The following is a 12016-nucleotide window of genomic DNA, read 5'->3' as shown; positions in this document are numbered from 1 at the left end:
TTTGCATTTGGCCTGGGGTTGTAAAACGGTTGAGGTTTACTGACTTTAAAGACTCTCATGCACAGCTGGGTCAACAGCTAAGGCTAAATGTTTAGCTCAAGATGTTCCACAATGGAGGGTCAAAAATTCAGCCTAGGAATCTGCCAGTTAAGGGGAAATAGAAGCCTAAATAGGAATCTACACTCCGTCTGACTAGCTAAAAGATTGGGAAGAGGATTGAAAATATTGTATATAAGCAAGAGTTGGAAAATAGGGTGGTTAATTGAAGAGGGAAATGTTTCTGGAGGCAGATATCTGCCGAAGTTGAGTTGCAAAAGTGCTGAGACTTGAAACACTTGAAAAACACTGGCATGTTTAGGGAAACCACCTAGAATGGGGACTGGCAATATGTTTATCTCAGTTTATCAGTCTCTTTGCCCTATAACTTTTATAAGTTCACTCCCATCTTCGTGATATAGCAGCCTCTGGAGGTGGAAAGATGGCTGCAATCTATGCCTTGTCATTTAAGATATCACAACAACCTCTAAATGGCTCAGCACCGCCTCTCCCCTTATAAACCAACCTGGGCTCTGCAATCAGAGGCCCCTCTTCATGTGTCTCCTCCATGAGAGGTCCACAGAGTGACAACATGAGAACGGGCCTTTTAATGCAGTGGCCTCATCTGTGGAATGCTCTCCCCAGGGAGGTTCACCTGGTGCCTTCATTATACATATTTAGGAGCCAGGCGAAAATGTTCCTCTTCAACCAGGCTTTGGGATGATTAATCTTTGACAGACTTTTAAATGTGTTTGTGGGACGGGGTGGTATTGTTTCGTTATTTTCGTTTTAACTATTTATTTGTGCTTTTACCTTGTATTTTTTTTCTTGTGACCTGCCCTGAGATCTTATAATGAAGCATGGTATAGAAGTCTAATAAGAAGAAGGGAAATTTCCACAAGTGTGTTGTGGTGCAATGTCTGAACTAAGGTCACAGGAAGAGAGATTCATTAACGCAAACCGCAGGGATGAGCAGAACCCATTTGGGGACCACCCTGACGAACATCCCTCTAATAATATTGGCTAAACATTCCCTCTAGTGCCAATCATGTCAACGTCTTATATGCATTGTTTTAATCTTTTACAGTGGAAGTTTTCAGAGAAATCAACCTGTCAAATATGACAATTTGAAATAGCATATTTATAACGCATGTTCCTAGGATCTTTCCCTCCCCCCCCCCAAAAAAAGTGGATGAGTTTACCCATTTGTGGGCTATGTGAATACTGGTCTGATCAACATTCTTAAAAGTCAGTGTAACGTACTCCCTCTACTGGTGGTAAAAAAGAAAAGCAGCCATTAAATTAAGACTATATTTAAAGAACATTTAAGTGGCCTTTAGATGCTCTTGCAGTGGCATGAGAGCTACTTGCCCACACAACACAGTGCTGCTGTAACACAGAATCACAGAACTGTAGAGTTGGAAGGGACCCTGAGGGTCATCTAGTCCAACCCCCTGCAATGCAGGAATCTCAACTAAACCACCCACAACAGATGGCCATCCAACCCCTGCTTAAAAATCTCCCAAGGAAGGAGATAGTCGTGGTAGTCCGTTTCCCTGTCAAACAGCTCTTAGTGTCAGGAAGTTCTTCCTGGTGTTTCATCAAAATCTCCTTTTTCGTAAGCTGAATCCATTGGTTCAGGTCCTAGCCTCTGGAGCAGGAGAAGACAGGCTTGCTCCATCCTCCATGTGACAGCCCTTTGGCCAATTGAAAATGGTTACCATAATGTGGCAGGACCTACAATTTGGATCTCGCTGCCTATTGACATCAGGCAGGCAAGTAGGACGAAGCTTGGCCTGCGGGCCAAAAGTTCCCCACCACTGCTGTAGACGATACTGAACTGAATGGCCTGACTTTTAACAAGGCAGCTTCCTATACTCCTAGGGTCCAAACAGCCAGGTCCTTAGCATGCAAGTGTCACCCAGCTGGGATCAGGGAAGACTGTCAGCTGCTAAGGACCTGCTTGCCTAGCTCCAACCAGGCAGTTAAGTGCTTCTTCTTTAAGAGCACAACAGCCACACTGTGCGATGAACCCATGGAAAAGCAGCTCCACTACAGCCTCTAGAAGCCCCGGAAACAGCTTCCTTCTAGTTTACCACATTTATTCATTGCAAATATTGACCGTGAACATTTCCGCAAAGGTTGCAAACCAGCTGTTACAGGTCAGGATGGGTTCTCACGTCTCTGCGGACCTCAGTATGAATACGGGGATGCCGCAGGGGTGCGTGTTGAGCCCACTTTTATATACGCTCTACACATCTGACTGTGCTCCCAAGTATCCTAGTAATAAGATCATTAAGTTTGCAGATGATACAACAGTAGTTGGTCTAATTACAGCTGGAGAGAATGAAGTGGCCTATAGGAAGGAAGTTGAGCAGTTGGTGGAGTGGTGCAGGGAAAACAATCTATTCCTCAATTTAAAGAAAACAAAAGAAATAATTGTGGATTTTAGGAAATGTAAATTGGAATATTCAACCACTTAATATCGAGGGGAAGTGTGTGGAACAAGTCTCGGTGTTTCGCTTTCTGGGAATGGACTTGAGAGATGATCTAATGTGGGGAACAAATAGTAAAGATCTGATGCACAGCTGAGGCTATACTTTCTGAGAATCCTCCGGAAAAAAACAATCTATCAAAGGACCTGTTGAGGGCATTTTACCACTGTATGGTAGAAAGTGTATTAACCTATGGTCTCTGTGTGTGGTTTGGGAGTTGCACGGTTGGAGAAAGAACAGCGCTGTCCAGGGTTGTAAAGACAGCGGAGAGGATAACTGGGCGAACTCTTCCCACTTTGCACCAAATTTATGCCTCCAGGTGCTATAAGAAAGCAACAGATATTGTGCAGGATATTGTGCACCCCGGAAATGATCTTTGTCAGCTTCTGCCTTCTGGAAGGAGGTATAGGGTCATAAAGACCAGGACCAGCTGCCTGAGAAATAGCTTCTATCCAGGAGCGATTTCTGTTCTGAATGCAATGAAAGGCAGTCTGTGAGGGAGGGTCTGTACTCAGATATGGGGTATCAGAGTTTTAGGGGTAAATTAGGGGAGGTATCAGAGTTTTTAGGGGGTTATTATGCAGAGGTGGGATGGGTGGGGATAGCAGGTTGATGGTTGTCGTAGGTTTGATGTAGATGTTCAATTTTGTTGTTCTGCATTGGACAATGACAACAAAGATTATCTTATCCTATTCTACTTCATGCTTACGTATCATAGGTGTAGTATTCGTGTTCAAAACGGTGGCAGGAACGGGGTGTGACTTCGTACACACCTGAAAATATCAAAGAGAGACACAGTTGCAATCCTGATTTCAGATTCTGAAGGTTCCCATACTTCAAAACTATATCACGCTAGTCTTTTCATCAGCTCCTGAACCTGCCTTGCTTGAAGCATTTCGCTGGCAACCTGAAACCTGCTGCCTAAACAAGAGGCTTGCCAGCAGAAGACACCAGCTCACCAATTCTCTGTCTCAGTGCAGATCACATTGGTAGATAGGCACTCCTCCTACGTTCCATGGCCTCCCACCTGGTGTTCCCCCTACAGGACTGGTGAGGTACTCCGGGATGCACTTGGTTCCTCAAACTCAGGAGAAGGCACCCCAGGAAGGTCCTGGCTCTTGGTCTACTCCAACCTCAAAATAACAACCCTGCAAGGGAGCCTAGCCCAAGACAGCGATTGGCCTACAGTCATCCAGTGAACTTGGGGTTTCCCAGTCAATGTCCAACATGCTAACCATCTTTTGTAGCTTACCTGTCTATGGCTATCTGTTGATCCTAAAATGCTGGATACAGTGGACGCTCATGTTGCGAACATGATCCGTGCGGGAGGCACGTTTGCGACCCGCAGCGTTCGCAACCTACAGCGCACGTCTGAGCATGCGCGGGTTGCGATTCGGCTCTTCTGCGCTTGCAGTGGGGTGCAGGTTTGGGGGCTGTTATGGGGGCTGCACTTCAAAATTTTCCACTATCTGTTGGAACCTCACACACAAACACATGCATACAAGACCATTCATTTCCAACAAGACACTTACCTGGCTTGGAGAGGCAGAATCGGTTCACCCCTTTGGACAGGTTATAAATGCCAACGTTCTCAGGTCCATTTCCATCCTGATAAAACTCCTGATGACAAAAAACCCAAGAAGTCTATTAGCAGGTATTGAATCCCAATCTTTGAAGTTTCCAAGTCAGTTTTCAAATATCTACAGCAGTTTCCAATTCTGCCTCCAAAATTAAGTGGGAAAGGCAGTAAAGGGAAAGGACTCCTGGACGGTTAAGTCCAGTCAAAGGTGACTATGGTGTTATGGCGCTCATCTCGTTTTCAGGTCGAGGGAGCCAGTGTTTGTCCACAGATAGCTTTCCAGGTCACGTGGCCAGCATGACTAAACCGCTTCAGGCTCAATGGAACACCTTGACGGAAACAAGAGCGCACGGAAATGCCATTTACCTTCCTGCCGCAGCGGTACCTATTTATCTACTTGCACTGGCATGCTTTCGAACTAGTAGGTTGGCAGGAGCTGGGACAGAACAGTGGGAGCTCACCCCATCGTGGGGATTCAAACCGCCAACTTTCTGATCGGCAAGCCCAAGAGGCTCAGTGGTTTAGACCACAACACGACCAGCATCCCCCCCCCCCCGGCAGTATAGAAATATGAATGAATGAATGAATTTTTACGGTCACAGACCAATTTACTAAATCAATAGTACAAAAATAACACATTAAAATTTGCACAACAAAAACCATACACGTATATATGTATACAGCAGCATTAGTATAGAAATATATTACTTAAATCATTAATTTGATAGTTATGGGCAGCGGCCAGGTTGGTGATTACCAGATTTTGGAAGGGACTGGATGGGGCAACTCTTATGGTCAATACTGAGTCTGACTCTCTATAAGGCAGCTGCGTATGACGCTATGTTGTGGGGCAGTTCAGGCCAAAAAGAACACATATAAGCCATGATCTCACCAAAGTGATCGCATGGGAAAGAGAACAGCGCAGCATATAGCCAGTCTGGCGGAACTCAATCCCTGACGCATCTTCTTCCAAAACCTCAAGTTCCAAGGATTTATTCTTCCAGCACCAGTCTTCACGGATGATGCTCACTTAAAAGAAAAAAGACAGACCAGTAAGGGGGAGGGGTCACATCTGATGCTTAAAAAACAAGCAGTTAGACAAGCACAGGAGTCATCCGAACATTTTGTAAGCACTAGCGTTTAAAAATAAGTCCGGATATGGGAGAAATGGGCATATTAGCCAACGTGGAGCCTTCCAGATGTGGCAGAAAGAGTCATCACTGACCACTGGCCGTGCTGGCTGGGGCTGATGGGAGCTGGAGCCCATAAAAAGTGGAGGGCGCCACACTGGCTGCCCCTGCTTGAAAAGGAAGTCTGCAAGACGTAAGGAACTTATGTGCTTTCACCTGTGCATTCCCCACATTTTTCTCTCTTTGAAAAAAACACCACAGGGATTGCGCACATCAGGCCCAGAAACTTTAGGGGAAACTTCAGCGTGCAGGAGAACATGGGAAAGTTTCTTTTTAATAGGGTATTTTCCTTCTGTTGTTTTTTATAAGCAATTGTATTAAAATGATTTTTTTTTTTTTGAAAATAACATTATGCTGCCCAGTTAAGGCATCTTTTTAAATGATTAACAGTTTGGTGGCAGTGTTTGTTTTTTATTTATTTAATAGCATCAAGCATATTAAATTGATTAAACACTGAAAGGCTGAAATTCAGTGGAGACATATCTTGGCCAAAAAGTGGGGTATTTTTTAGGTATTTTTGTTGAGGTCAATTTTTTTTTTTTTTGAGATTTTAATTCTGCTGTTCTATTGGTATTATTTTTTGCAGCTTTGTTTTTAGTTCTTATGTCTTATGTGGGGGATTGTTTTATTTTGTTGTGTACATTTTGATATGCTTTTATTTATGGCTTACGACCGCTGTTATAATTTTTAAAATTACAGTGGTACCTCTAGATACGAACGGGATCCGTTTCGGAGCCCCATTCGTATCCTGAGAAGTCCGCAACCCGCAGCACCGCTTCTGTGCACGTGCGGGTTGCGATTCAGCGCGTCTGCGCACACGCGACCCGCCAACCCCAGGAGTACTCCGTTCCGTTACTTCCAGGTTTGGCGCATTCGTATCCCATGTCGTTCACAACCCGCAGCGAACGCAACACAAGGTATGACTGTATGAAATGAATGCTTTCATGTTGGAAGCTGCCTTGAGCATGGTTTTAACTCTGGAAATAAATGATGATGATGAAAAGTGGAGCATAAATATTAACGAGTAGCAAATTCTGGCACAATTTGAAACAGTGAAAAGGTAGTAAACACCCCTGTGCAACCAGACTCCCTCTCCCCACACGCCCTCTCATGGCCCCCCAAAAACTGCTCCAGAGGTTTTGGGGGTAATTAGGGAAGGCACGTATGAAGAGAAAGTTCCATTACACAGGTGGAAATCTTTGCACTAGCAGGCGACTTTGTTACGTACAAACTAGAAGCACTGCATTGTCCTTACTTTTATACTTTCCAGGAAGCACATTTTCAAACAAGAAAGTCACCGAGTTAGACTTTGCTGCAAGTTGGAGGTTACGCTTCTCCCCCTGCCGGTTCACAGACTGGAGTGTCACCGTCAATTCGCCACAAGCATCTGGGGGAAGACAAAAAGAGGAGAATGTGCAGCTTTCAGATTGCCATGTTTATGCAGAAGCCTCCTTAGGACTTTTGGGAGGGGGGGTCACAGATTCCTAGAAATGGGGGGGGGGGACAGAGGCTTGATTCAGATGTTAGCCTCTTGATGAGAGCCAGCACTCATTTGAGAACAAACCTGGACCTACCAGCTAGCTGACACTCGACAAGAATTTGCAGCCAATCACATGGTTGCATCCAGCAAAGTTACCCTCAAGAGGAGACCCACTGAAATCAATGGCCCCCAGGTAATCATGTCAATATTCAGGCCTACTCTGTGTACGAGCAACACTAAATGCAACCCACAAGTTCCCAGGCAAGGATGTCTGTACATCACAGGTTAGCAAATAGGGGCGCCATTCACGCTTTCTATTTTATGCCAAGACAGGAGCGGGGAGAGCAGCATTCCCTTGTGGAAGGTTTCCTGGGGGCCACATTCCAGTGGTGAGGCAGGGCCAGGCAGAAAGTGGATGGAGGAAGGGATGCAGCTCTTAACTTTGTAGGCTGCATTTCAAGCGTGCAAAAGTCAGAGGACACTACAGACGCACAGCTTTCTCCATCCAGGTACACAAAAGGCATTATGGCAGCTGCAAGGGTATATTTCAGCCAGGAAACAACTCTCAATGGTGTGGAGAAAGATTGGTGAGGGCTGTGGAGAGGCACTATAGCCTAGGGAGGGCCAAGGAGCCAGACAGAGAGGCCTGGAGGGCCGCATTTCAGCCTGATGTTCCCCAATTTCACCCCAATGGGGAGGAAAGGACTGCCAAAGGGAAGTAATGTTTCCTTTAAGGAGACTGACAGGAGTAAGCATAGCTTAGTGTGCTGGGAGATCCCCTGCAGGTCCATAGGCCAAGACACAGGCATCAAGCTCTTCCGAGCCTTAGCCTTGGTGGCTATATTGCTACAGTAGTCAGCGTGGAGCCCTCCAGATGTTGTAGGACTGCAACACCCATCACCCCTTGCTGTCTGGGGCTGATGGGAGTTGACGCCTAACAAGATCGGGAGGGCACAGTGTCGGCTATTCCCAAAAGACTATATGAACAACTTAAGTCAACTGTTTCCACCCGTCAGTGCAAATCTTACCCAAACAAGTGACTTTCCCCGAAATGGAGGCCAGGAACTGTGAGAAGATCACGTCTAGCACCGGTTTGGAGGCAACCGTCACAGGAAATGTCTTGGGTTTCAAAGCAAGGCCAGCTCTGGCTTCTGCCTCGGGAACGATCACCTACAGCAAAGAAAATGACGCTGAGAATTACTTCCTTGTGTGAAGCAACACAGATAAAAGACAACAGCTGTACCCCATTTGCTGAGCAGCAAGGAGCAAGGAACTGGAAATATGCAAGGAGATCACTGAGTACACTTGCCAAGGCTGATGGGAGTTGTAGGCTGCACTTCCCTCAGGGCGACCTTCTGAGGAGTCACATACCAGTAGTGGGTGGAGCAATGAATGTCAATTTTCCTTTTGTGCAGTAGCCTAGTTCAGGGTTTCCCAAACTTGGGGCCGTTTTTGGACTACAACTCCCATCATCCCTGGCTAGCAGGACCAGTGGTCAGGGATGATGGGAACTGAAGCCCCAAAACAGCTGGAGACCCAAGTTTGGGAAACCCTGGTCTAGTTTCTATACACCCACTCCTTTGCCCTCCAAGAGGCATTATCAGAGTTCAAAGACACATTCCAGCCAATGAAAAACTGGGGGTACAAAGCAGAATAAAGGATTCCAAGGGCCAGGTAGAGAAGGCTTGAGGGCCACATGGGCCTAAGGTCTCCCACCACTTTGAGAAACATAAATCTGCTCCCAAGCTTCCAGATTTGATTGCTTTTACAAGTTATTTCTTTTCTTAAGAGGTACTAGTTATTCTGACCTGGAGGACATAGGCACCCGATTTTGCCTTGAAGCAGAAAGCACCACGAATGTCCGTTTCCGTAGTAACCATCAAGGTTTTGTCCTTGTCTTGAGGCAACATCGTCACCTTGTATTTGTTGATCTGCTTGATAGAGTCAGGAAAGCGGGTTACTGATATCTGGCCACAGACACTGAACCTATTGGGGAAAGAAGGGCATTGCCAATGGTGAGGAACAATTGGAATTGTCTGGAAATCCAAAAGGCCACAGGGTTCCCAACTCCAATATAACGACATTGTTGTTGTTATTTATACAGTGGTGCCCCGCTAGACGAAAATAATTTGTTCTACGAGTGTCTTCGTAGAGCGAATTTTCCGTCTAGCGAAGTGGCAATGGAGCGCGGCAATTTTCGCGAATGCCGTTCGTATAGCGAGTTTTTCGTCTAGCGAGGCATTCGTCTAGCGGGGCACCACTGTATACTGTACCACCTTTCACTTCCAAAGATCTCAAGGCACATGGTTCTCCTCCTCCCCATTTCACCCTCACAACAACCCTGCGAGGTAGGTTGGTCTGAGAACGAAGTGACTGGCCCAAGGGCATCCAGAGAGCTTCATGGCTGACTGGGGTCTCAATCCCTGGCCTCCCAGGTCTGAGTCCAACGTTCTAACCATTACACCACACTTGCTCCCGTGTTGGATCAGGACCTGGGAAAGCAGAGTTCAAATCCCCACATAGCTATGAAGTTCGCTGGGTGGCCTTGAGCCAGTAACCTATTCTCTGCCTAACCTACCTCGCAGGGCTGCTATGAGGATAAAACAGGGAGAACTCTGCAGGCCACCTTGAGTGGCTTGGAGGAAAGGTGAGGCATAAATGTCATTCATTCATAAATAAATAAATAAATAAATAAGCAAGCTGCACCATTGGTCCATCTTGCTCAGGGTTGTCTACTCTGACTGGTAGCAACTCTACAGGAGGTCAGGAGATCTTCCCTAGGCCTACCTGGAGATGTTGGGGCTGGAACCAGGGACTTTCTGCACCTGAGGCAGATGCTCTGCCGCTGAGCTACAGCCCCTCCCTGGTGTATGGTAGGTTCCTGTGCTCCTATCCCAAGGCCTCAGCTCTGCTCTGGAAAACCCCAAGCCTGACCCTTGCTCGGCTTCCTACTCAGACACTCACTCTGTTGTGATGATGTCAGCCAGCTGGGGAGTGTTGGGGGCAATTTTCACCGTAATGGTATCGAAGAAGAGGTGCTCTTTCTGGGCTTGAATGGTGTACGTTCCGGTGGTTATGTTTTCAAGTCGGAAAGAGCCGTCAGATTTGGTAGTAACTGTGGTTTGAAAATGGACAAATTCTGTTTGAATTCAGCTTGGCCAATGGGGAAGACCAATCCCATAGGACACCAGAGCAAAACAAGAAGCACATACCTTTAATCTGGTTATTCAGCGTCACAGTAGCATCTGAAACGCCTTCCCCTTCTGGGCTGTTCAACACCCTCCCTGTGACTGAGAAGCCCATGACATGGAAAATGGGCTGAAAGGGAGGAAGTGGGAGAGATCAATGGCTGAATAATAATAATAATAATATTTTTGTTAATTTAATATTTCATTGAGGTAAATGAAATCAATACAATAAAAATAACAGTAGTACAAAAAAGGCACACTGTGAATCTGAGAAGGATTTAGCATTAGGTTTGTAAAGTACATTAAGACCATTAGGAAAACAAAAATTATACATTATACTACGGAGAGGGAGTCTTGTGTGCCTATTTTTTCGTACATAAGATAAAATCCCACCAAACAGCACAGAATCTTTCAGGGTCCTCCAAGGCTTTGGCAACATGTGATTTAGAAGTTATTTTTTCAGCTAATGCTAAACTGCACATATTCTTATACCAAAGCGAAAGTCGCAATCCTACAAGGTTCTCCACTGGGGGGCAACAGGTTCTGGCAGCCACCAGCATCCTCATCAAGAGTTGAAACTTTTCAATTGATCATCCCATTGTTTCAGTTTTTAAAAAAGCTGCAGGGAAGATGGAATGGGATGGCTGAGTATTTTGGTCATTTCTTGACAAAGCACTGTCCGGAATTTGAATGCCAATAAACAGTTTTACCACAGGTGGAAAAGGATGGAATTAGAATGCATCGTACTAGAACTGTTTTTCCTCCCTCCTACACCATTTGAAATAGTTCTGAATTACTGGATTATTTCAGGTTAAGGTACGTCGATCCGTACAATATGCTTTACCTAAATTCATCCAAAGTGCGAAAAGGGTAATTCGAGAAGAGCTCACCTCAATTTTCAAACTGTCATGCTCCACCGTAAAGTCCAATCTAGATGGAGCAACATCAAACATAATTCTCTCGCCTCGGTAAAAGGGGACCTGGGAAGAATGCAGAGCCCCAGGTTAAGCAATGTATTTCTCCAAAACGCATATCCAAACAAAATCCAATCCATCGCAGTGGGAGGTGTTTCTCTAGCAATGGTGAGTGTTGAGTCTAGGGGCCCTCCAGGCAATCAGCTGCATCCAACGTTAGCCACAACCAGAGTAAAGAAATTAACGGACATGATGAGCTTAGGCCATTCATTTCAATGAGTATACTCTGAGTAATTCTTAGTTGGATACAGCCCAATGTAATAATGTGTATCTACCTGAAGGGGGAGCCCCGTGTACACCTTGAGCTCATGGGAGGAAAAGTCGGATAGATATGAAACAAATAAATCTGTCACTCTCTCTCACACACACACGAAATATGTTTGAAAAAAGTTTGTTTTATTTTTTTCAAGCCTACTTGCTATTTGCATGGGGGAGATGAGGGTGTGTGTGTGACTGCAGAGTGCAAGTGTTGTTGTCAATACACACACAAACACACCAGTTTCTATCACCTTCAGCTGCACCCAGGGCCCCCAAGAAGGCTAATGACCCCTGCTTACAGCCAGTGTGGTGTAGTGGTTAAGTGCGGCAGACTCGTAATCTGGGGAACCGGGTTCGTGTCTCCGCTCCTCCACATGCAGCTGCTGAGTGACCTTGGACCAGTCACACTTCTCTGAAGTCTCTCAGCCCCACTCACCTCACAGAGTGTTTGTTGCGGGGGAGGAAGGGAAAGGAGAATGTTAGCCACTTTGAGACTCCTTTGGGTAGTGAAAAGCGGGATATCAAATCCAAACTCCTCCTTCACTTTTGAGGAAATCCTTCTTTAGAAAGGCCTGGGAGCTCTCTCATTACTCACCACAGTGTATTGCCCACTTGGCAAAGACAGAAAAGTAAACGAGCCGTCCTCTTTGGAGATGACATTGCAGAGATAGGCGAGAGAATCGTCCCTGGCAGGAAAGCCATCAACTGGAGAGGTGCTGCAGCCCATGATGTCCTGTACAAAAGAAGGCAGACAATCCTCTATACCGAGAAAACAAGGAACCCCAAAAAGCACAGAACTTCCCAATGCATAAACAG

The 12016-nt window shown here is 45.8% G+C and overlaps 1 protein-coding gene across 1 annotated transcript in view; it reads right to left on the bottom strand.

Moving 5' to 3' along the window:
- The window catches only part of LOC117056347 (nodal modulator 1-like), a 33667-nt gene that overhangs the window by 15063 nt on the left and 6588 nt on the right, over nt 1-12016 (bottom strand). Inside the window, exons 8-17 of the mRNA XM_033166580.1 lie at nt 11796-11933; nt 10859-10948; nt 9993-10098; nt 9745-9895; nt 8589-8766; nt 7809-7950; nt 6556-6687; nt 5003-5139; nt 4064-4151; nt 3241-3304 (exon numbers count right to left, since the gene is read on the bottom strand). Of these exons, the coding sequence (XP_033022471.1) occupies nt 3241-3304; nt 4064-4151; nt 5003-5139; nt 6556-6687; nt 7809-7950; nt 8589-8766; nt 9745-9895; nt 9993-10098; nt 10859-10948; nt 11796-11933 (1226 nt within the window). The remainder of the gene's footprint in view (nt 1-3240; nt 3305-4063; nt 4152-5002; nt 5140-6555; nt 6688-7808; nt 7951-8588; nt 8767-9744; nt 9896-9992; nt 10099-10858; nt 10949-11795; nt 11934-12016) is intronic.

The sequence above is a fragment of the Lacerta agilis genome, chromosome 13, assembly GCF_009819535.1.
Source record: "Lacerta agilis isolate rLacAgi1 chromosome 13, rLacAgi1.pri, whole genome shotgun sequence".
Classification (NCBI taxonomy): domain Eukaryota; kingdom Metazoa; phylum Chordata; class Lepidosauria; order Squamata; family Lacertidae; genus Lacerta; species Lacerta agilis.
Note: the sequence above shows the minus strand (reverse complement) of the source record. Positions and strands in the feature narration are given on the sequence as shown.